Genomic DNA, 22,994 nt, shown 5'->3' with positions numbered 1-22,994 from the left:
GTGCAAGTGCAGAAGCCTTCCTTTCAGCCAGCTAAATAAAGATTTAAAGCATCATGTGGGGCAGAGGCGATACTCTATAATAAATACAGCCAGTGCAAACTCGGGTTACTCTGGAGCTGGCACTAGAATCGAATTGGGACTTTGAAACCCAGGTAACAGTGGGATGGGAAATTCTTGATTCAAAAACTGTCAATTTCTTAAACTATAGAGTAAATTTATACTGTATTTGCAATGACTAATGACGCGTATCTTTGAAGTGATCGTTAAGTATGCATACAAATTTGCTAATATCGAATTTTAGTACATATTGTTACCTTCTGTAAACTTGACTCTTAAAGTGATTACTTTAAATGTTGGTGGTTTGGATCGCTTGAGTTCACTATAAGGTATGTGGCTGTTTTCTTTGTCCGTTGGGTGCAAGCTCTTAAACAATGCTGCACAAGTTAAAAGAAGTACCTATAGTCGTACATCTGACGTCAGAATGCTGTGAACTGAAAACATCCCTCAAACTTGGTGAACTGACTTGGTTTCTTTATTCTTAACAATTACCTCAGTGGAAACCCATTGAAGCAATTTGCTTTAGCTTTCTATTGTGGTGCAGAGAGTGATTTATTTGGGGTGTGTTTGATGTGTCAAACAGACAAGAAAGCCACCCATGAGTACATTCTGCTTGGTCTATCTTCGTTTGCTCAGACTGATGGGACTTTTCAAAGAAATTGGAACTTCAACAAAGTTTATAGAGGCATACAATTAGATTCTATGAGTTTAACCTGTGGTCTGTTTCTTCTGAACATGGTGGCTTGCTTTCAGCTTGTCATATAACTGTGGTTAATCACCTCATTAACCACAGATGCATTTGTCCTTATCAAAGGAAGAGTTTCCCTTTTGTTGTTTCTCTTCCTTATCCCCGTTTGGTCCCCGTCTAGAACTTTAAACTTGCATTTTGTCTTATAAAATGTAACCTTTACTTTAAGAGCAAGCTGTGTTGGTATTATCCTTAACTTTTTGTAATTCCAGATGACTCTAGGATCTTTGAGCTCCACATTTTTGCAGAAAAGTAAAAGCCTCTTGTATTCACCCTTGCTGACTTTGATTTTGACCTTAAATTTCCAGTTTTCCATCAAAGCTTTGAAGGAATGGGTGTATTTGAGTGATTCCAGCTTTACTTAATGACACTAAGCACAGTCATTCATTCTTCCCAGCATCGTCTTATTGCTTAGACAGATAGAACTAAACAAAGCTTGTGCCTGGTTCAGTTTAAACACACACCACCTACAAATCCAGAGCACACACCCACACACAAATAAATACAACTCCTTTTCATTTCTGCAAGGACTCGCTGAGTTTTTTAATCATTTCCTTCTTATAGTACCTAAAATCTCTTTATGATTTCAAAACAAGCCTCCCGTTACTGCACAAGGCATCAGCACTTTGAAGTATTTTAAACTAGGATTCATTTAATTATACATAAAGATGCAGTCACGATGTTGATGGGGAAGCCTGGCAGCTTTGGCACTACAAAGGGTTTCTTACTGGGACTGAAAGAAACAAGAGGGCTTAGACTAATGGCTGTGAATGCACTCGCTACAGGTTCATATTTCACTGAATTGAGGCCATTCTACTTCATTAAAGTGGCCTCCATCGTACCACAAACCCACCGCACACCAGTCGGTGGGAAGCTCCAAGATTTAAATTCTCTAGCTTTACATTGTTAGGACGTTGCCTGTCGAAGTAAAGAGTTGTGTAGCCATAAAGTTGCTGGAACAGGGGAGGAGAGGGGGGTATCTTGTACTTCGTTTGCCGACTGGAATTTTGTCATAAATCTTGAATAGGTTTTGGTCAAACAAATCAGTAGAGTTAAGAGTCTGAAAACAGCAAGGTTTGGTGTTTTTTTTTTTTTTTTTCTCTGCAGTACCTTCATGCAGCCAAATGAGTGCAGAGAGACAGAGCCTCCGTTCAGTCAGTCGTTCGTGTGGCTAACAGACAGGTCTTCGTGGGTACAATGTGCTACCCTTGGCTTGCTGGGCACAGCGGGTCCTGACACAGGCCCTCCTCAGTATAAAATGCCCCCATGAGCCCTCATGGCGGCAGACTAGCTGAATTCCATCATATTAGAGAAATATTTGGACAAACCTCTATATTAATTTAATGCCTAATTTTTCTTCTTGGGGAAGGAGCTCTCAAGCTGGACTTAAATCTTGGAAGTTTGATGCAAACATAAAAATGTTCCTCAGTTTTATTTAACCTGCAGCGTTTCTGAGGTCCATTTGTGTCTCTTTTGCCACTGCATGTTGCTCCTTTCTGCTTTCCTCCACTCTGGTACGATGCACTGAATGACCTGTATTGTTACTAGTTCCACAGCTTATCGCTGAACAGTAGAATGTAAACTATGCCATTAGACTTGCATTCTCCTCCTTTTGACCAGTGAGTGGATGAGGTAAGCAGAGTTAAGAATAAGTGGAAATCTGAGCTGCTTTAACTTACTTTACTATTAAATAAAGTCTTCTTACTTTACTTAATAGCAAAGTCTCTCCCAAAAAAATATGCACTTATAAAACATTAGAAGATTTCCAAAACCCCTTTTTTTGTAGCGCTTTGGCCTGATTATGTTAATTTTTGAAATTTCTCTAAACAAGATGAAGTGTTTGTTTTTTTTTTGTTTGTTTTTTCAGCTTTCCTGCTTTAAATGGTTTAGAATTATTTATATTAGAAACGGTAGTGACTCCACAATGGAAGTGAGCAGTAATAATTTTTGTAATATTTCAAAACATGGATGCAATTATTGCTGATTTATTCAGGCTTTAACATCCTATATAAGTGATTAGCTTATATTTGTGCACACAGCTTTACTAAAATGGCTGTCTCTGTATATTAGAGTATGTAAATCCTTATCTTAACTGAGAATTTCAAAAGGGCTTTGGCACATAGAGCTTCCAAAAATAATAAAGCACGACAGTTTAGCTGTAATTATTTTAGCCTTCTTGTTTTGCTCTTTCACAACCTGGATGAACTGCAGACATGTCTTGACATTTTAAATACCTTTAAATACCTTTTTCAAATAGCTCTCTAAATATTTACTGAATGCAACTTAAATTTTAACACTCTACTGATGCTAAAAATATCAAACTTTGAGCTTTCATGCCACAAATTTAACTTCAACACCGAAGAGAGATGTCACTGCCATATGACTGCACCAGGCCTGAGGTGTTCACTTATCAGAATAGATAAACGTCTTGAGTTTCTGACCACATGGTAACATGCTTAAAAATTTACCAAGTCAATAATTTCCCATTTGATTCATTGTTCCAGTTCTTATCGACACACAGGCTGTAGAATTGAAACTGTGCTAATATACATGTTTTCTTCTTTTTTTTGGCAATGATTGGAATGCTTAAAAAGACTTAAACATGGGCATAAAATGCTTTAAAGTAACCTATCAAAATAAAAGAATGTTTTGCTGTATTAGACAATCTGTTTTGAGTTTGACCTGCATCGTATTTTGAGAACCTGAACTTCTAAACCTTCAAAACTCTTCATCTGAGCCCAGTCCTGCTCTGTGGACAGATATACGATGCAACGATGGATGGACCTTTTTCATGTCAGTAGTTTTGTGCTTTTATGCTTTTATGTTTCTTCTGCTGTTTTTCAGTGACAGCTGATAAATGCACATCCTGTCACTGCTGTCTGGATAGAACCTAAGCCAGACATCACCTGTTTGTCATTTCTGGAAGGAAAACGCAGACCAATCCCACACGGACCTTTTACAGGACGCTATATCTCTATATTGAACCCCTTCCATTCGTTTTCCCCTTTTAACCCCTGTGTGTGGCTAGCCTCTGGTTGCTGAGGTTAGGTTAAACAAGCCACCATCAAAGCCGTATCACCGCTGGGGTCGGAAGAGGGTCAGGGCGCAGTGGAGTGTGTGGTTTGAGGCCCTGACTGGAGGGCACAACCAGACAAGTATGGCTGCCCAACATGGTTAAATAAGCCGCAGCTTTATTATGTTCATCTATATGTGAGAGAAAGTGAAGCTGTCTGTCTGTTTGCAGCAAATTACTGAGCAGAACTTCAGATTTCCCCAACAAAATTATGTGAGTGCTATTTTCCTCAAGGAAAGTAGGAAAACTCCTGCTATCATGAGGTTGAGGTGTGCTAAAGCTCTGAGCGGTGATGGTCATTAACCTGAAAATTGCACATCTTTTAAGCATATGGCAGCTGTGTGCCTGACAACAAGTGGCCTTGTTGTTTCACTCCTTTGAACCCCCTAACTACTGGGGTCGTTCTGTTCGTCCTTATGTTCTAGTCACGCAGAGTACTGTACGGTCCAAATTTAAAGGGTCATTACAGCTAATCCTCCAAAACAAAGGGGAAGCAGAAACAATGTGCTCCCTCGTCCTCTGGTGCTGTCCAGAAATTAAGATTCCTCGGCCTGTTCAGCCCTAGATGATCTGAACTCATGACTAAGTCAAAGTGAAAATTGGGATTTTATTTTTGTTTTAGTGATTTAGCAACATAAAATACACCATAGATTTAAGAAAGTTGGCAGCAACAGAATTAAGCAAAAATAAAAGCTGCCTGGAGTTTGCATGTTCTCCCTGTGCATGCTTGGGTTCTCTCTGGGTACTCCAGGTTCATCCCACAGTCCAAAAACATGAATGTCAGATTGATTGGTTTCTCTAAATGCTCTTTAAGTAAAGGTGTGTGCTTGCATGGTTGTTTGTCCTGTGTCCTGTCTGTCTCTGTCTTACCCTGCGATGGACTGGCAACCTGTCCAGGGTGTACCCCGCCTCTGTCTCATTGACCGCTGGAGATGGGCACCAGCACCTCGCCTCAGTTGTGACACACCAACACTGAAGTTGTTGAGACATTTTTGTGACTTGTGCACTGCAGAATCAGGTGCATTTGCTACCGTTATACCGTTGTAATATTTGCAATAAATTATTTAGTTGAACTGTTTGTCATTAGCTTGTCTGCCACTGCATTGTTCTTGACAGTTGTGACAGATGACATGGTTGTTTCCCAGGTTCTGACAAGACTTGTGGTTTGTTCTTCAAAATTGAATGTAAAAATAATCCTAGACTGGTTGCATATCACATTAACATAAGAGAGAGGTTCTAAGTTGAAGCCTTCACATTAGGATAGATGACTGTGAGGCAGCCGTTTAGTCTCCACATTTCCTGTATCCATACCTTGATTTGTCTGTGTGAACTTAATTGACATTTGAATCTCAGTCCTTTCAAACACTGCAGATATTGACCTCATCCACTCTACAATATTTGAATCAGACCTTTTCTGAGTGGAAAAAATGCACCATTGATGGAAATCACTGGTATCTAAAACTGAATTGGTGTTGGGTGCGAAGATTACGTTGGCAGGCAGACTGGCTTACAGCTGATTTCCAATCTTCCACGGCTTGGCCAAAATAGAGCCTTGAGTTTTCTCCAGAGATTAGTTGTGTCTTTTGTTTCTGGGAAGCTTTCCTGCATAATGTGGGAGGACTTGGACCCAAACGGCAAGGGATATTGTTTTTGTGGGAGAAAAGCCGGTGTCTGGGTATCATTTTAGTGTCTGCATATGTTTGTGGAGCAGTTTGTGTAAGGTCCTGTCCGCTCCACCACCCTGCACTTTGGGGGTACGAGGGAGTGTTTGGCCAAATGGCGCCAATGTTTGTACAGAGCTGTCACGATAACTGGCTCGCTCAGACACAGCTCATCTGAAACAGAAATCAGAACAGTATAGCACTGTTTGAACTCCGCTTATCACGTCTAAGATCTGACTGGAGAAGTGAAAGATAAACGCCACCATTTCAAGGTTACTGAAAACGGCTTTTCTCACTTATTTATGTTGAGTTTTTTTGATGACATGATAGGTCATGATTTTGGGAGGAACATCTGTTGATGCGTCACTTAGCAAAGAGTGTTTTTAACCTGTCGGATCAGCCATTACTGTGCTTTACTGTCTTAGGTTATACTTAATTTTTTTTATTGCTTCCTAGGAGCCAGACTGTTGAAATCTTTCCAGTAAATTCCAGGATTGCCAATATTTCTTAAATATATATATTTGCTTTTCACCCTTTTTCAACCCAATATTTGTTCATTTTCACTGGTCTGTTTTGATCTTTAAGTTATTACCTATGGTCGCACCCATTTTTTCTGGCTAATTTTTTTTTCATCAGAAAATAGGACTTCTATCTGCTGAGCAACAGCTCAGTCTGTTTTCCACTTGGCCCAGGTAAGACATTTCTGGTGTTTCTGATTCAGAACGGCTTAACACAAGGAATGTGACAGTTGTCCATGGAGACGTCTGTGTGTGGCAGCTTTTGAAGACTCCAGCTGCAGTTCACACTTCGTGATCTCACTTAAAACCCCTGAATGGGCATTGCTTCACAATCCCATCAAGACTGCAGCATCCCTGTTGCTTGTGGAACTTTTCTGCCCCACTATTTCCTTCCACTCAGCTTTTTGTTACCAACAGCCAACTCTTTAGCAGTGATCCTTTGTAGCTTATTAGATTATCTTGTAATACTACAATTTTCTGAGAAATTGCAATTTGGATTTCTGCTACCTGTATCCCGTCTGTCTCCTCCCTGAGCTATTATTGCCTCCTGAAGAAATGCACCGTTCCCAACCAAAAAACAACCAATCAGAGCCAAGAGGAGGAGGGTCTTAACGCTGCCACTCAACCTCATTTAAACATGCTAATGGTGGAGAAACAACATACCGTTAGAGGAAAACCGTTTATTCGCTGTCATCGGTGGCTATGCTAAAAAATTTGTCTCACACCATACTGTCAGGACATGGTGATGGCTTCAATAAAAACGTGAAGAATTATTTTTCTTTTTTTTAATAAGTTACATACTGCAATTTTAAGTAATTGACATGTTGCCTCCATTTTTATCTGGAGTACCATTTGATATCCCATTAAATGATATTTATAATTTGGATGGAGTGATTATGGAAATAAAGGTGAGGGCGGAGCCTCCCGGGGCAGACCCAGGTGTCACAGACCTTCCATTTGTTTTCAGTCTGTTAACTCAAAATGGGAAGCAGCATGGCGCCACTCAGCAGGACTGCTATCCATAAGGCATTTTTCATCATGCATTAATGCAGTACTCATTATCACAGGGCAATGGTTCATTTCACAGCCACAAGCTACACAGCTCTCAGATGCATTACTGTCACTGAAATCTACCTGCTAATTGGTGTAATCTTACTCTGTGTACATTTACAATACATTTTTCTAATTAAGATTTAAAGTAATTTACATTTTTATACATTTATTTAAATTTTTGATTGAAATTGAAGCTTACCATCCTGATAATCTTAGCTACACATAACTGTTTATGGTCAAGCATGAGTTTTTTTTGAGAACCAAGCACCAGCATGTTTTGATGACTGAGTGGTCATCTGTGATTAGCAACAAAGCCACTGGAGTTAATGCGGTGGAACCATTTACTCCGCCTCCTGCACCAGAACTCCCTCCCCCATCCAGAAGCCTGTCATGCATGACTCACCAGGATAGGTGGTGGTGGTGGTGGTAGTGGTAGAAGTGGTGGTGGTTGGAGAGTTGGGAGTTGTGGAGGGGCGGCGAGTCCGACTGTTGAGTGGCAGGTGGAAAGTGGGCCCTGATTGGCTCTAATCGAAGAGCAGTTGTGGGTGTTTGAGTTTGGGCAGCCAATTGCATAGTTTCGGCACGTTTAGCTGAACAACAGCTCCGCAGTTGGGATAAAGAGTTTCCATGTGTGAGGTTGCCTAAAGAGGGAGAGAACGTTCAAGTGTTTTTCTTTTTTTTAGAAAAGGAAATTGTACTCAGTCTTCGGTGAGCCTTGTTTGCCTGGAACTTCACCCCCAAAATGTAACTCAGGTCAATTTGTTGATGTGCTTACTTGAAATGTTTAAGTTTTTTTTTTTTTTAGACCTTTAAGAGCTATTATCAAGGAATTGGTCACTGTTTCTTTATGGCTTATCTAAAAGTATTTAACAATGTCCACCTTTTTCTAATTACTTTAAAATGAATCATGTTATGTCATTCATCCTTGTTTTAACATGTTTTTTCTTTCCGTCTTCTCTCAGTCAACTAGGCCCAACTAAGGTGTGAGCGAACGCCCTTGCCCGTCCTCTCCTCCCTCCCATCTCTCCAGTGATCCTCCCATCAAGTTCTCCAGCTGTCTGGTTCTGTTGGACGCCATGCTAATTCACTGGCTCTCCTGGCTGGTCCTGCTGTCTGTGGACTGGACTCCAGGCAGCCAAGCCTTTACCACCACCAGGGCTCAGGGGCTCAGGGGTCGCATCCAGCGGGACCGCCGAAATATCCGGCCCAACATCATCCTCATCATGACCGATGACCAGGATGTTGAGTTGGGTAAGAAATGCTGGCATGCTTACCTGCCCTCCAAATGTATTTGCTAATATACAAAATGTATCACTGTATTTGATCTTAATTGCTTTCCTTGTTTTTCTGGCTATCTGCCTTCAGATTTATATGGTCTCCTTCTTTACATTAAATATTAAACGCAGACCATAAACCAGTAGGGAATGACCATCTGGTTTTTCAGCTGCCGCATTTCAATTAGGTTTAGTCTGAGAAAACCGAGCCAGAAAGGATTACCTGCACAGTACCTATAAAATATAAAAAAGTATTCATCTCTTTGAATGATTGAGCCTTTTTATTGCTCTGACAAATCAAAAAAAAAAATTTAGCTTTTTTTGACCAATTTACAAAAGAGTCCTGTTTAATCTCAAAGTAAAATCTGATTTCAACAAAAATAAGGACAACTGATTAAAAATATAAATATAATTTTTTATGTTCCCGACTTGACGGGGCCCTTTTCATGTCCAGCCACAAAGAATACTTTTTTATATAGGTACTGTATAATCCTCTAAAAGTAAATTGAACTCAGAGTACAAATAAATGAGAAATATAGGTAACCTTCCTTTGTCCTCTCAGGATCTCTGCAGGTGATGAACAAAACCAGAAAGATAATGGAAGACGGCGGCACAAGTTTTATCAACGCCTTTGTCACCACGCCGATGTGCTGCCCGTCACGGTCGTCCATGCTGACGGGAAAGTACGTCCACAACCACAACACCTACACCAACAACGAGAACTGTTCCTCCCCATCTTGGCAAGCGCGGCATGAGCCACGCTCCTTTGCGGTCTACCTCAACAACACAGGCTACAGGACAGGTTGGTGCACTTACCGTTCTAATCTCCCAGACTTTTGGTCGGCTCTAGATGGCTTTAACTGTTTTTGGAGGTGGGTTTGCTTTGAATGTCACAAGGCTGAATTAGTAGTGTTTTAACTGCTAATTAAAACACTACTCTTCCTCCCTACACACTGACGTATCTCCAATTACAGTGTGTCTGGCAATTTGAAGACAACAGATGGGAAGTTGCAGCAGCCAATACAGTCTCTCTTACCGTTGATGACATGGTTGACATTCATACTATAAAAAATATTGGTTGCAAACTCTCAAACAGTTCTGTATCTGTGCAGTTGACAGTAATCTGATTTTTTTTTTTTTTTTTTATACTGGCAGAGTACATTTCTGCTGCATGTGCCTTGGCCGCGAATGACATAAAACAACAGTACAAGCTAGGTGTGGTCTTTGAATCCAATTATTCGAAAAGACCTTGAATGGGATTGGATACTTTGGATCGGATCAGGACACATTAAGGTTTCGAGAGGCAAAGAGACGAACCTCATGTCAGGCATCCGCACAGACGGAGACGCAGAAAACCCATAAAGAACTACAAAGGAGCTGAAGGCATGAACTCATCGTTAAACACTGTATTTAAAGCAACTCTCTTCTCTGTGCTTCCCCGTCTCTGCAGCCTTTTTCGGCAAATACCTCAACGAGTACAACGGCAGCTACATTCCGCCTGGGTGGCGTGAATGGGTCGGATTGATCAAAAATTCCCGCTTCTATAATTACACTGTCTGTCGGAACGGATTCAAGGAGAAACACGGCGCTGACTATGCCAAGGTATGTGTTCTCATTATCTCACACCAATTTCTTTGCACTTTATGACTTAAAATAAAGCCTTTGCTTGACAAATGTTAGGTTGCACTCTCTTATAAACGCAGAGAAGCCCTCCAACTAATATTGTGTCATTTTTCAGACTGAAGGGAATTCTGTATTGTGAATTATAGGGAATGAGCTGGGATGAGGTGGTGTCTCCTCTTTTTGTGGCACGCCTTTAGATGCACCTAACCCTTAACAGCTAGACGGTGTAAAATAGATGCAGCTTTATGGGAAGACAAAGTTGCTTGCAATAAATGCCTCTTTGGTTAGTGGTTGTTTCATCTATTTTTGTCTGCCTCCTTTTCTGTTTTTCCTGTGTCAAGCTGTGCAGTTTTGCAAAATGACTTTGCAGGAAAATACCACAGTAAAATAGGAAGGGAAATTTCAACTCAACAGTGTCGATTTCACAAGATGAACTGTGGTTACACTGCAAACAGTCTCCTGCAATAATCCCCCCCCCTTCTCAAATGTTTTAGGAGCTTTCAGTTTGTTTTCACAGAGCCATGCCAGTATCTCCTCGGGTTGTACAGTTATGGATAAACAAAAAAAAGATGAGCAAGTAAGTGTTTGAGCTGCCGTTTCTCTGCCAACTTTGGACTGAGGTGTAAAGCAGAGACCGATGTGTTTACACGACATTTACATGGTGATCAAATCGTGGTTTAGAACCAAACAGACTTCATATTTGCAATTTACTGCTCACACCCACCGCCTGGCAACGCTGCTCTTTCCGGAGCGCCGAGGGAGTCCGCACGGGATGGCTTGGCTGCAGTGCGACTTGTTCATCCTGAGTGGTTTAAATCAGTTAGACCCCATCTGAGTTTCTGTCTGTAGGGAAAGGAGTTCATTCAAGTTGACGCCGCTCTGATGGGAATGTTTTCTTTGTCCGTGTTGCCCGTGGACTTCTTTTACCCAGATTCCATGACACTAGAACAACAGCCATAATTTTTTTTTTTTTTTAAACGGGGAAGTCTTCCAATCCACATGTGGCACACTGATGTCATGAAAGCTTGCACAAGTCTCGCTCCGTACCCTTCCTGCGCAAATCTTGTAAATTCGATGCAGTAACGCCGTCCTGTATCGACGGTCTTTTCTTACAAAGGAGTAGTGCTAACAAATTCTTACTATTTCACTGCCAGCTCCAAATGTGAAGACGGATAATCACCACTCATGTGACTATTTTATTGCTCTTGGCCAGGCATTCCCCATGACACTTTCACTTCCTGTTGACCTGCCAGAGCCCTTTAGCATCAGGGGCTCAGATTTTACTTGCTGGCAGCGCTGCAGGGCACTGCAGTGCTTTTGCCATGTGCACGTAATCCTCATCCTCTACGGGCATGTGTACCTGCCAGGCTTTTAAAACTGGACTGACTATAAAATAAGACCGTAATAATAAAGAGAAGACGCATCAGCCAAACCCACTTCTGACATTTCTGGGAAATCTGTCGTAGTGTTTGTTCTTAGCCGTGCAGTCCCTTCCATGTGTTTGGTGTCGGGCAACAACAGCAGCAGCAGCAGCAGCAGCAGCAGCAGCATGACAAGACTACAGATAGGACTGTTAGTTGGCTATTTGAAACTCTGCTAATCCTATTTTTATTTTAGCTGAGGGTGTTGCTGACAGCGAAGGTAAAAATAAGACCGGACTCCACCCTGACTGGAATAAAGGTTTCAGTAAAATGGCCCGGCTTTGACATGCTTGCTGTGACTATTTCACATTGTGAGGAGGGCGTGAGCTCTTCACAGTTAGTTTCACTCTTTTAGCTGGGCTCTATCTTTACAATTACCAATTTCTGGAAAAAAATCTCAATTTCGGGAAGGAAATCATTTTGTCTCCTTCAGCACATCTCATTGGAAATGGCAGGTTTTCCCCATGCAGTCTGGAAAATAACAGAAAATCTATCTGTCCATCCATCCGTCCTTGCCTTAATTTTTGCAGAGACCATATAAAAAGTTTGACTGCTGTAGTAATATTTCCCATAATTCATTGTATTTGCAAAAGCATTCGATTTTGACATAAAAAAATATACCAAAACCCTGATTAAGGGTTATTTATTTTACATTTCCGTCTCAGGTTTTGTGCTCCAATTATCATCAAAAGTAATCATTTATGAGCGGGAAGACGTTCACTGGGCAGGCCAGAAACGACCCAAGTGGCAGAAGCAGAATGAAAAGTTCAGAGTGGAGTAGAGGGTGGGATCTGCCATAACAGCATACCATTTGAAAGCGCCAAGCTTCGCTCACCATCAAGTGGTGTCACATTTGATAGTGCAGAGATTCACTGATGAGGCAGCAGCCAATATGCAGTGTACACATGCTCGCACAGACTCCAGCTCACACACTCACTCATTTACACACACACAGGCAAGCTGCCAGCTGTTGACTCGACAGATTGCTGCTGTACTGCACTCAATGGCCTCACTTCATATCCCTACTGGCTCCTCTTAATTTATTTGAAAATGACTGGACCAGGAAAAGCAACATGTCATAGTGATTGGACTGCAAATGAGATTTATAAAAGCTCGTGCTGTTTAGGATTTTTGCTTCAATCCCCCCATTTGTTTTCTAAATGATGCCTTTCTAGCCCGCTTGCACCCAGTAGCTTTACTCATTTCGCTCCTCTTTTTGAAGGATTATTTCACAGATCTGATCACCAACGACAGCATCAGCTTCTTCCGAATGTCCAAGAAGATATACCCTCACCGTCCTGTGATGATGGTCATCAGCCACGCCGCCCCTCATGGACCAGAAGACTCGGCCCCGCAGTATGCCGAGCACTTCCCCAATGCTTCACAGCATATGTAAGTTCGACTGACTCTCAAATCATCAACTGTTCCCAAATCAATTACAACAGAATGGCTTTGAGGAACGCCTCTTATTATTGCACTATGCAGTGATTCGCCACCTTTAGTACTTGTTGTTGCATTTTCTTGTTCTGTACTCAAGTACACAATGAACCACACTTCTTTTGGTCAGATAGCCGTGTTCGCTTTATTGCCAATTTCCAGGTTCAACTTCTTCTTCAGAACAGTGCTGCCTACACGAAATAACTCGCTCTCATTGCCCCCAGTGGACAACTGCAGTACAACATGCATGCATAATATTAAACAAAGCGAAAGCCAGTCAGAAAACATGAACACATCACACAAAATAACTCAAAGACAAGTTAAGATTAGAACGTATTCTAACGCCTGTCATACTACTCTGGTTCTGATCCCCTTTGAAGCAAAAGCCCTTCACAAGACGACGACGCAGGGTACAAAGAAACTGCTGCTTTTGTCAAAGTATAAAATCTCCAAGGCAACCTCGGATGTTATTAGTACACCCTTTGATAAATTCAAGCTCTTTAAGCCCTTGCCCACACAAACAAACAATCTAATGCCTTGGCACCTTTTGTCTGCTGGCAAGAAAAAACCCCCAACTTTCCAAAGTTTAGGTTTCTTTTTTTTAAGAATACTGTTGGCAGCAAACAGAGATGTTGAGAAATGACACCATGGCCTATATTCAAACTATTATTTACTCTGCATGAAATCGCAATATTGGTGAGTCATTTTTACCATTTTTGCTCTGCTATGTCTGTCACACTTTCTCCTGAACATGTCGCTGTTAAACTTTCAACATAATCAGAAAAAGTTAATGACGTAAAAGAAAATGATTTACAGTATCTGGAATACACAGGAATTCTAACTGTTTCAAAGGAATTTTTAAAAGGTATCTGCCTTCAGGCTCCACTGCTCTGTCCTTTTCACAATTCAATATTTCTTCAGTTTGATCCCCCGACACTTTAAAACTAATTCTAACATCACAGCTGAAGCCCAAAGATGGTGGTATGAACATTGCTGTATTTTTTTTTTATCTTATGCATTTAGATGTTTCTTTCTAAGAAAAAAAAACATGGATAAAAAAAAAGCTATCATTATGTGGGTGGTAAGAATTTTATAGCAGTGTTTCCTCAGACATAGACGGGATTCCATGGGGTTTGACCCAACATGCTTCGCTAATTGGATCTTAGCGTTTTCTCTTTAACACTTGGTGTTTTTTTTTTTTGTTTTTTTTTTTTATAAAATGAGGTGTGTCAAACATGATGACAGTAGTAAAGGTTCTCAATCTACTGGGGATGACAGGTTTCTTTGAAGCTCCAACAAGTGAAGATGGGGAAGGCATGAGCTCGAAATGATTTATCATTTGAGAACACCGGGGGGGCATACCAGCGGAGCGGATCATATCACAATTTATCATAACGCCATGCTTGTACCAAGCGAGCAGCTCGCCCCTTTAGACTAGGCAATGAATTCTGTCCCAGTGGCTGTGTGGCCTACTTTCTCATGGTGGGCCCTCTGAATTTCCAACAGAATACTACCACTTCCTTTCCTTTGTGCTCTGTGTGACTTACTCTCACTTTCTGTCTTCCCACATTACTCACATTTGCTTGTCTCGCCACCGATATATATCGCTTTCCGTTGCTCTATTTACCTCTCCCTCCATATTTCCATCCTCTGTTATCTCGTTGTCTGCCTCCCCCCCTGGCTTCCTGTTCACTTTTATCCCTAAAGAACTTCCTGACCTTGTCCATATCAATCAGTCGTCTCTCCCCGTGGCTCCTGGGATGCGAGGAATGCATTGTGTGCTTTGGAACACCCTTTGTGACAATATTAATTTATTTTTAGCTGGTGCCTCTGTGCGACGGGGGTGGAACTCGAGGGGGGGCCGGGGGGGCATGGGTGACTGAAAGGGATGTCCCAGTGATTGTATGTAGGTGTTTTGTATGTGGTGTGGTTACTATGGAGACCACAGGTGGTTTGCATGGGTGGGTGTTTGTTTATTCATTTATTTGCTTTCATCAGATGAGGCAAATCATTTTTTTCCACTCTTGGAAATTGTCTTGAACAAAAAGACAAATTTTTGACACTGTTCCAGTTCGTTTCGTCTGCAAGGCAGCCTGCCCTCTGTCAGTGCAGAGGTATTTAATGTTTGCAGCACATGCATGATGCAGGCAGCCAGCGTGTTTTCTCGCAGGGTTGGGAACAGACTGCGTGGCAGTGAAGGAGGAGCTGCCTCGTAAATCAAACGAGTGTCTGTACTTCTGACAGCTGCAATAGCAGTGGAGGGTTCCGTGTTAATGTTATTAACATTCCTCACTTAAGGTGTTTTCACCTAGCTCTTTAGATGTAGCCAAGTTGAGACCCATTTAAGTGCTAGACATGTAATGCGGTTGCTGAATTGCATGTCTTGTGATAGCAGGGAGGGAGGGACAGTAATTCTAATCGCATATGAACAAATTGCCTCACTGAGAAGCCGCCGACCTTCATGTGTGTTTGAGTTTGTTTTAAAACCCAACTAAAGCTGTAGGGCCTTTCAGAAGCATTTATATCTCTTTATCAAATTCTGTTGCATTATGACCTCAGTGTATTTTATTAGGAGTTTTGGCTTGATTGACAAATTATATCATTTGCGTGATTGACAAATAATATATTGGTTTCAAAATGTTCTCTTTGCATAACCAACTCTTAAAAACAGATGCTTTTTCCATTTCTTCTTTTTGGAAAAATAGATCAAACTCACTCAGATTTGGAATGAAATTATGTGTAACCGTTAATCTTCAAATCTGGCCGTAGACTCTCACTTGGTTTTTGAATCTCGACTTTGACATGTCGATGCTTAAATATGAAATATTCCATCGTAGTTCTAACTATCAGGGATTTCCTGCCAGAAGGGTGACTTGGACCACATTCACAAGCCTTCTGAGGCCTCCATTCATCTTCCTACCAGATCCTGCCCAGCTGTCCTAGCACTGTTGAAGAACGCCGTCTCCGCAGCATAATGGTGCCACCGCCATGTTTCACTTTCTCATGGTGTGTTCACAGTGATGTGACTTCTGAAGGTCATTTGTTTGGGCATGATCTTATATAGAGATACAATGGCAAAGTGATGTTACACTACCCCGATTAATATTTTAAAAGAAATTTGAAGGCCATTTTCCTTCCTTTACAAAGTTATGCAGACGTTTGTGTCACCTAAACGCCTAATACAAACCTCTGCAGGTTTTTGATTGTAACGTATCAAAACGTGAACAATCTAAAAGGGTGTGAATACTTTTGCAAGCCGCTGTACGCATGTCCTTTGGTGGCAGGTGTGACCTCTCCTACAGACCGACTTCATCCCACTGACCTCTGCATTCCTGTTCCCTGGTGCTCAGGGCCCCATACCTTGGTGGCCGATTGCCCAGAGACAAGCCTTTTTGTGGGGCTTATTATACTGCCTGCTAAGTGGGTGAAGAGTTCACCCATCTTACAAAGCAGGCCTAAGGAGAAGAGGACAGAAGGCAGCTCAGTCAGTGAAAGCATAGGGGCTCTCATAGCAGAGCTTTATTAAGTATCAGAGTTTTGATATTCAGAACTATTTCGGAGAGGAAATTACACTTTGACAGGAGGAGTTAATCCAACACCACCGATTGTTTTCTAGAGCTTTTTATGCAGCTGCCTGCGTGTCCTGTTCTAGAAACCTTGCAGGCGCAGTGCTGCATTGCACCCTCCATCCCTCTTCTTAATTTTCTACTAAATCCCACAAACAGATTTGCAGCTTTTCTGCAATAAATATGAGTTATTCTCCCTCTTTTCTTTCTGTTTATCCCGTCCCGTTACGCTCTGCCCCTTCAAATGACCGTGACTTATTGAGTTCTTGCTCCAGAACTTGTTGCAAACTTGACTTTGGGGCCTATTATTTTCATAAGCATGTGCCAGCCCTCAAATGACCCATCTGTGCCAAAAGCGCAGTCGAGCAAGGAGACTCTCGTCTCTGTGCGAGAGGAGAGATGTTCGGAGAGGGGTGTGGAAAAACAGCGAAGGCGCTGGCTTGCAGAAGTGCGAAGACATTTCTGTCAACAAACGGCGTGGCAACCGATGCGTGTCAAACACAGTGGACGACTGTGGCACCTGTTGCTGAACAGGAGTTTGTAAAAAGTAGCAGACAGGTGTTTTTTGGCATTGCTAAATGTTCTCTTTCAACTTGCAAGTTGCTCAGACAGGTATTCATATTTCAATGCGAGGTGATGGTTGGGAAATTTTTTGTAGATTTTTAAAAAATTCTTCTTCTGTGTGTCCTTGAAGTACCCCGAGCTATAACTACGCCCCAAACATGGACAAGCATTGGATCATGCAGTACACGGGCCCCATGAAGCCAATCCACATGGAGTTCACCAACTTCCTGCACCGGAAAAGGCTGCAGACTCTTCTGTCTGTGGACGAGTCCGTGCAGAAGGTGAGTGTGATCCTTAAAATGTTTTGCAAAGCGAACAGTGCTTTCTCTTACCGTGCTGCACTTGCAGGTTTATGACATGCTGGAGGAAACTGGCGAGCTAGACAACACCTATATCATCTATACAGCAGACCACGGCTACCACATTGGTCAGTTTGGGTTAGTCAAGGGAAAGTCGATGCCGTATGATTTTGACATCCGGGTGCCGTTCTTCCTGAGGGGACCAAATGTGGATCCAGGGGCAGTGTGAGTACCGATCGGCCCGCGTTATTTCTATTTTGCTCTATTTTTGGTTCGGAAATTGTTGCTTTAATGTTGGGGCCTCTGTGTGCGTGCGCTTCTTCAGAAACCCCCATTTGGTGCTGAACATCGACCTAGCTCCCACAATTCTCCACATCGCCGGACTCGACACCCCCCCAGATATGGATGGAAAGTCCATCCTTAAGTTGCTGGAACAGGAGCGGACTGGCAACAGGTCTGTACAGCTAAAGTCGTGCCTTAATAGCCGTTTTGAACAATAACTGTACAGTTTGCGTGATCCATGCAGCTATGCTCTTCATCGGTCATTACCAACAAGATGTAAATTTCCACAACACGAGTGATTACATTTACTCCAGCTGAGCACACAGCCAGTAATTTGGAGGACTTTTTATTTTATTTTTTTTCCTTTTTGGCTGTGGGATTTTGGCTGCAAGTCGCTGTGGTCTCACTTTATTAAGGTTTCTTCAGAATTTGTTTGCAAGCTCAATCATGTGTTTCTCCACAAAAACCACTGTACTAACAGCGCACAGTGAGAGTGCAAAATTATCTGTCTGCTACAAAGCATCTATTGTTGACATGAATCCACTAAAATGCTTCCAGAGACTCAGAAAAACTGAAGAGCAAAAGACCGTTAACCCCCAAAAGACTGTTGTGATCAGCTTCCATAATCTTGGCGAGCTTCGTCTGAAGGCTGCCGCAGATAAAAATGTTTCCAAAAGGCAGTCCATAAACTTTGTCCGGTTTTGTTTTCACAGATTCAAACCCAACCGGAAACCCAAAGTCTGGAGAGATACATTCCTGGTGGAGCGAGGGTAAGCTGGGGTCCACACCACAGGCACATTGTATGTCACATAAAACTAACAGCGTGTTTAAATAAAAGGGCTCAATGGATGTTCCCTGTTCATGCGATACGTCTGCCTCGTTCTGCTACTTATCTCTCAGCCATTTCCTGACCGCAATCTGTTTGGATTTTTCAGTCTCCTCAAAGCTGTTACCTTCCCGAGTCGAAGGGTGAAGCGATTTCTGGTCAATCATTGCAGTTCACGCAGAGGGTGCTGACACTTATGAGTAAAGGACATTAAATTGTTTCCACGAACAATACCATGCTCTGCAAAAGTTAGCATAACCCTTGAACTATTTTGCCTTTCCTCATGTTACAACTACAGAATATGATTTTTTTATTTTTTTTTGGACTAACACAAAGTAGTACTTAATTGTGTGGTAAGAGGAAAATGATCCGTTCTTTGACTATCCTCATGTCTATCGCTGAATCGATGCTTTGTGGATTCACCTTTTACTCCAGTTACAGCTGAACGTTTTCCTGGGATGTCTCTACCAGGTTTGTACATCTGGAAGTGGACATTTTTGGCCAGGCACTTTCCCATTGTTGTTCTGATTGTCTTGTTGAAACTTAAACCTTTATCCCAGTCAAAAGTCTTTTGCTGCCTCTGACAAGTTTTCCGTTTAAAACAAAAGAGTTCATACAGAATTATGCTGCCACCGCTATATTTTTCACCGTGGGGGTACTATATTCTGGGTGATTTCCAGAGGTAGTTTTCCATCACACATGCTGTTTTGCCTGTGAGTCAGGAAGTTTAAATTTGGACTCATCTGACAAGAGCACCTTCCTCTACCTGTGCATGGCACGCCCTGCGTTGCTTGCAACAAATTTGAAACATGACTTTGTAGGTCTGTTTCAAAGCTCTGTTAGTTCTTTATTTCTCATCTCTTCTGAAATGACGAAATATATTATCTTTTGTTTCATCTAATGGATGCACTGACGGGACAAAGATAATCTCATGGAGCTAGTCTTTGCAAGGTTCGGGCGGTTAAAAGAGTTGGCGGAATAATCAAGTTGAAGCCAGATTATACGAAGAGCTTTTGAAATCTCATTTCTAATATTCTGCACACCTTCTGGAGCATTTTCCTTCTTGAGCTTGTCCGTAAAAGTTATATTTTGCTTCAAATTGCTACTTTTGGGCTCTACTCTTCCACTAAAATGATGTCTTGCCTGCATTTGCAAAAAAATCTACTTGAGCGCATTGGTAAATCTTAAATTGCGTTGACATAGATTGAGACGGCGTACAACGCAGCAGTGACCTTTAGCCTTTTTATTTTTAAGCTCTTCCATTAATCCCCACTGTTTGCAAAGTCTGTCTGGTGGAACACTTGTAGCTAAAGGCTGAGATTAACCTCACTCGATAGCAGTGCGCTCACAGTAGCTGATGTGTTCTGTGAGGCTCTGCTCATGTGACATGCTCTGTGATTCGACACCCTCGGATGACCTTACAGTACCATCGCAGACAGCTGGAGCTGACGGTGTTTTTTCAAAAAAAATCTCATCTGCATAATGCAGTCGTCAGGGAGTGACATCAACAACTGTTTGCTCTCTAATCATCCCAGGCTGAAAGTCAGGAGACGAAAGCCAAGCTTGTGTGGGAAAGTTGGCTATTCTTTCCCTCGGGTGTTGGGAGAAATGGATGAGAAACCGGTCGTAGTGCTTTTGGAAACGGGTTGTTGTCGCCGCTGTCATTCTGTCATGGTGCTAAGAACACTTTTGGCAGAAGGTGGGGATAAGAAAAAATCTGGGATTGAGGCTAAACTTTATGCTAAACTGATGTAGATGTAATCCCTAAGTCTAGACGGTCAGGCACAAAGAGACAAAACATATCACCAATTCTCCAGCCAACTCTATGAAATCATGCAGTGGAGAGAGACGAGACTCTTTAGATGAAAAGCATTTTTGCAGGATATTGAACCCCTCAATTTAATCAGTTGTCTCGTACATGATGCTTTTATTAATATTTGAAAAGTCTGGAAAAGACTCACTTTGTTTTTGATTTGCCACAATGTGACTTTAACTTATTTTTGACTCAAATATTTCATCTAAACTTTTTCTACTTGGACAAATGAATGTCATTGGCATTTAAATCAGTCATTTCATAAATAGCCAGTCAAAAGTCCATTCCCCTCTTCTTCTTTTTTTATGGCTGTACACTTTTTATGTAATAGTGTTTTACACTTGTTCCCTATGGCTTCAAAACTAGGTGGGCTTTCAATGCCAAACACAGCACTGAAACCGGTAATTAGCTTTTATAGACTAAAGGTGTCAAAAGAACAAGATGTCTGTATTCAGTGGAGTGTAATTCAGAGTTGATTTAACGAGTCACAGTTGTAGGTTTTTAAAAAACAGCAGATCTGAGTTGGTACAAATACCAGCAAAAAAAGTAGATGTCCTTTTCCACGCTGTCCAGTCGACACGACCACATTATCGCTTCACAATCTGTGGAACACACAGATAAAATAAATTCCCCAACACAACAAATAGTTTTTTTTTGTTTTTGTTTTTACCAACATGTCCAGATTTTTTTTGGGAAACTGATAGAAGGTGTAATTTGAACCTGAACAAAATATGAAATTTTTAAATAAAAAAAATGTGCACAGACCATACATAGTTTGCAAGGTCTGTGCTCTTTACTTTATTTTTTTCTCCTGCAGTAAGATCCTGAGGAAGAAGGATGACTCCATGAGCACTCAGCAGACCAACAGCCTTCCAAAGTACAAGAAGGTCAGAGAAACGTGCCAGCTGGCCGAACTCCAGACACCTTGCGAGCAGCCAGGACAGGTAAAGCAAAGACAGTAACGTATCAAGAAGTTTCTACAAGCAGATTCTAACTAAGCTCCCCTGTTGTCCAGCAAAAATGTTTTTTTTTGGACTTTTAGATGGTCTTCATCTTGCCTCGTGGTGGGTGATATCTGTGGGCCACTCTCGAAGCAGCCACTTACAAGTGCATCACTTGCTTTATAATTGGTCTCTTTTGCTCCGTTTTGCGGTCCATTAATTTGTGGGTACTTGCTTTTCATCTTGCGGCCATTAATTTTCTGGCAGACCAAACAGCCAGATGGTACAGTAAGTGGCCCTGGAGCAGACAGGCCAGAGAAATACAAATTGTTACAAATTTCAGGTAGTGTTAAAAGGACGGGCAGACTTTCTGAGGGTCCGACTAATTCAACCCAGATCCACTTTATGACCACATAAATGTGTGTGTAGCAATCACTTAATATTAATAAAGGCAGCGACGGAGCGGCTTCGGCTGAACTCGGGTGTGTGTGGGTGCAACATTTCAGCTGTACGCAATAAAGCCTTTTTAATCTTCCCGTGTATTGTCGTGGGGGGGGGGTGAGTTCATGGATGGCAGGTTTGAGTCACTTCACTTCTTTGCCCTTCGCGCTTCAGGTTGCATTATCATTCTTTCTACTCCAAACAAAATAAAACCGGGAAGCATCCTGTGGAGTAAATCTTAAATTGCAAACCCAGATGGCTGTAAAATAACATCCACTGGAAGCCCAACAGTCCCAACTGCAAATCAGGCCGTCTCTAACTGCTCCCATCCTTCTTCGTTTCTCATCATCTTCTGCCGTCCTGCTGATGCACCGGTGCAGCTACACATGCATGCCTTGCGTTGAGTCTTCACAGTGGCTGCACTCAGAGGAGCGGATAAAGAGAGACGGATTGTTTTCATCCTCTGGCGACATTGCGTGCCTCTCCCTTGCATCTTTTCTGATTCTGACATGACCGCTCCGCTGCTGCCCCGTAAGCTCCTCCAGAAGAAACCCGATCTGTCGTACAAGTCTTTGTTTGTGCCCTTGTTCCCACACTAAGCGCCGGTCTCCTGTGCTGCTCTCTGCAGACGTCTGGGTCCGGTTTTATCCGGGGCCTAATCAGTCTCCAAAGCTTTATTTCCTACTGGAATGCCTTTTAAGAAAGGTGCCGATGATGTAGCCAAAATGTGTGGGAGTTTATTTACACAATTGCGTTAGTGACGCACGGACACGGCTGGTGCGAGAGTGATTGGGGTTTCCTCTTTGTTTTACAGACACCAAATGAGCCTAATTCATCTCATGCGGTGTTTTTTTTTTTTTTTGGTTTATTTTTGCTGCAGCGCTAGGATGCCAATCTCATCCACAAACTGAGACTTGAAATGCCGGAGGAAACGAACCTCTAAAATCATTCCAGATTGTTTAAAAATCCGAAATTGCTAAACAAAAATAGCTGTACAAATTGTTCTCAGTGCCCCTTTCCGCTTTGGGTGTTGGCAGAAATGGCACTGCGTGGAGGAGATGACAGGGAAGTGGAGGATCCAGAAGTGTAAAGGTGGTTCTAAGGAAGGGCCCAGAAAGAGAGTTCGCAGCCTAAGACCCCCCAGCAGTTATGACAACAGAGAGAAAGCGTGCGACTGTGAGGACCCTTTGTACAAACCGACCAGAGCCGATCGGCGTTCCCAACGACGGTTCTCCTCAGGAGGACAGCGTGAGTACCACATACCTGTTATCTAATGTAAATAAATCAAAAAGACATTATGTTAACAATAAAGAACCAGGTGTATCTGCTTAAGATACTTTATTGACTTGTTTTGGTTTAGAGATATATTTTTGTTTTGTTACACTGTAAATTCCAGA

At 42.0% G+C, this 22,994-nt stretch overlaps 1 protein-coding gene across 4 annotated transcripts in view; it reads left to right on the top strand.

Moving 5' to 3' along the window:
• sulf1 (sulfatase 1) overlaps positions 1-22,994 on the top strand; it is an 82,935-nt gene that overhangs the window by 48,149 nt on the left and 11,792 nt on the right. For all 4 annotated transcript variants that reach the window (XM_008396343.2, XM_008396344.2, XM_008396346.2 and 1 more), the window contains exons 3-12: positions 8,073-8,361; positions 8,947-9,186; positions 9,835-9,986; positions 12,651-12,820; positions 17,126-17,276; positions 17,344-17,519; positions 17,620-17,748; positions 18,290-18,346; positions 21,033-21,159; positions 22,635-22,845. In XM_008396343.2, the coding sequence (XP_008394565.1) occupies positions 8,187-8,361; positions 8,947-9,186; positions 9,835-9,986; positions 12,651-12,820; positions 17,126-17,276; positions 17,344-17,519; positions 17,620-17,748; positions 18,290-18,346; positions 21,033-21,159; positions 22,635-22,845 (1,588 nt within the window). In that variant the 5' untranslated portion in view covers positions 8,073-8,186. The remainder of the gene's footprint in view (positions 1-8,072; positions 8,362-8,946; positions 9,187-9,834; positions 9,987-12,650; positions 12,821-17,125; positions 17,277-17,343; positions 17,520-17,619; positions 17,749-18,289; positions 18,347-21,032; positions 21,160-22,634; positions 22,846-22,994) is intronic.

This window comes from Poecilia reticulata, linkage group LG20 (assembly GCF_000633615.1).
Source record: "Poecilia reticulata strain Guanapo linkage group LG20, Guppy_female_1.0+MT, whole genome shotgun sequence".
In the NCBI taxonomy this organism is placed as follows: Eukaryota; Metazoa; Chordata; class Actinopteri; order Cyprinodontiformes; family Poeciliidae; genus Poecilia; species Poecilia reticulata.
Note: the sequence above shows the minus strand (reverse complement) of the source record. Positions and strands in the feature narration are given on the sequence as shown.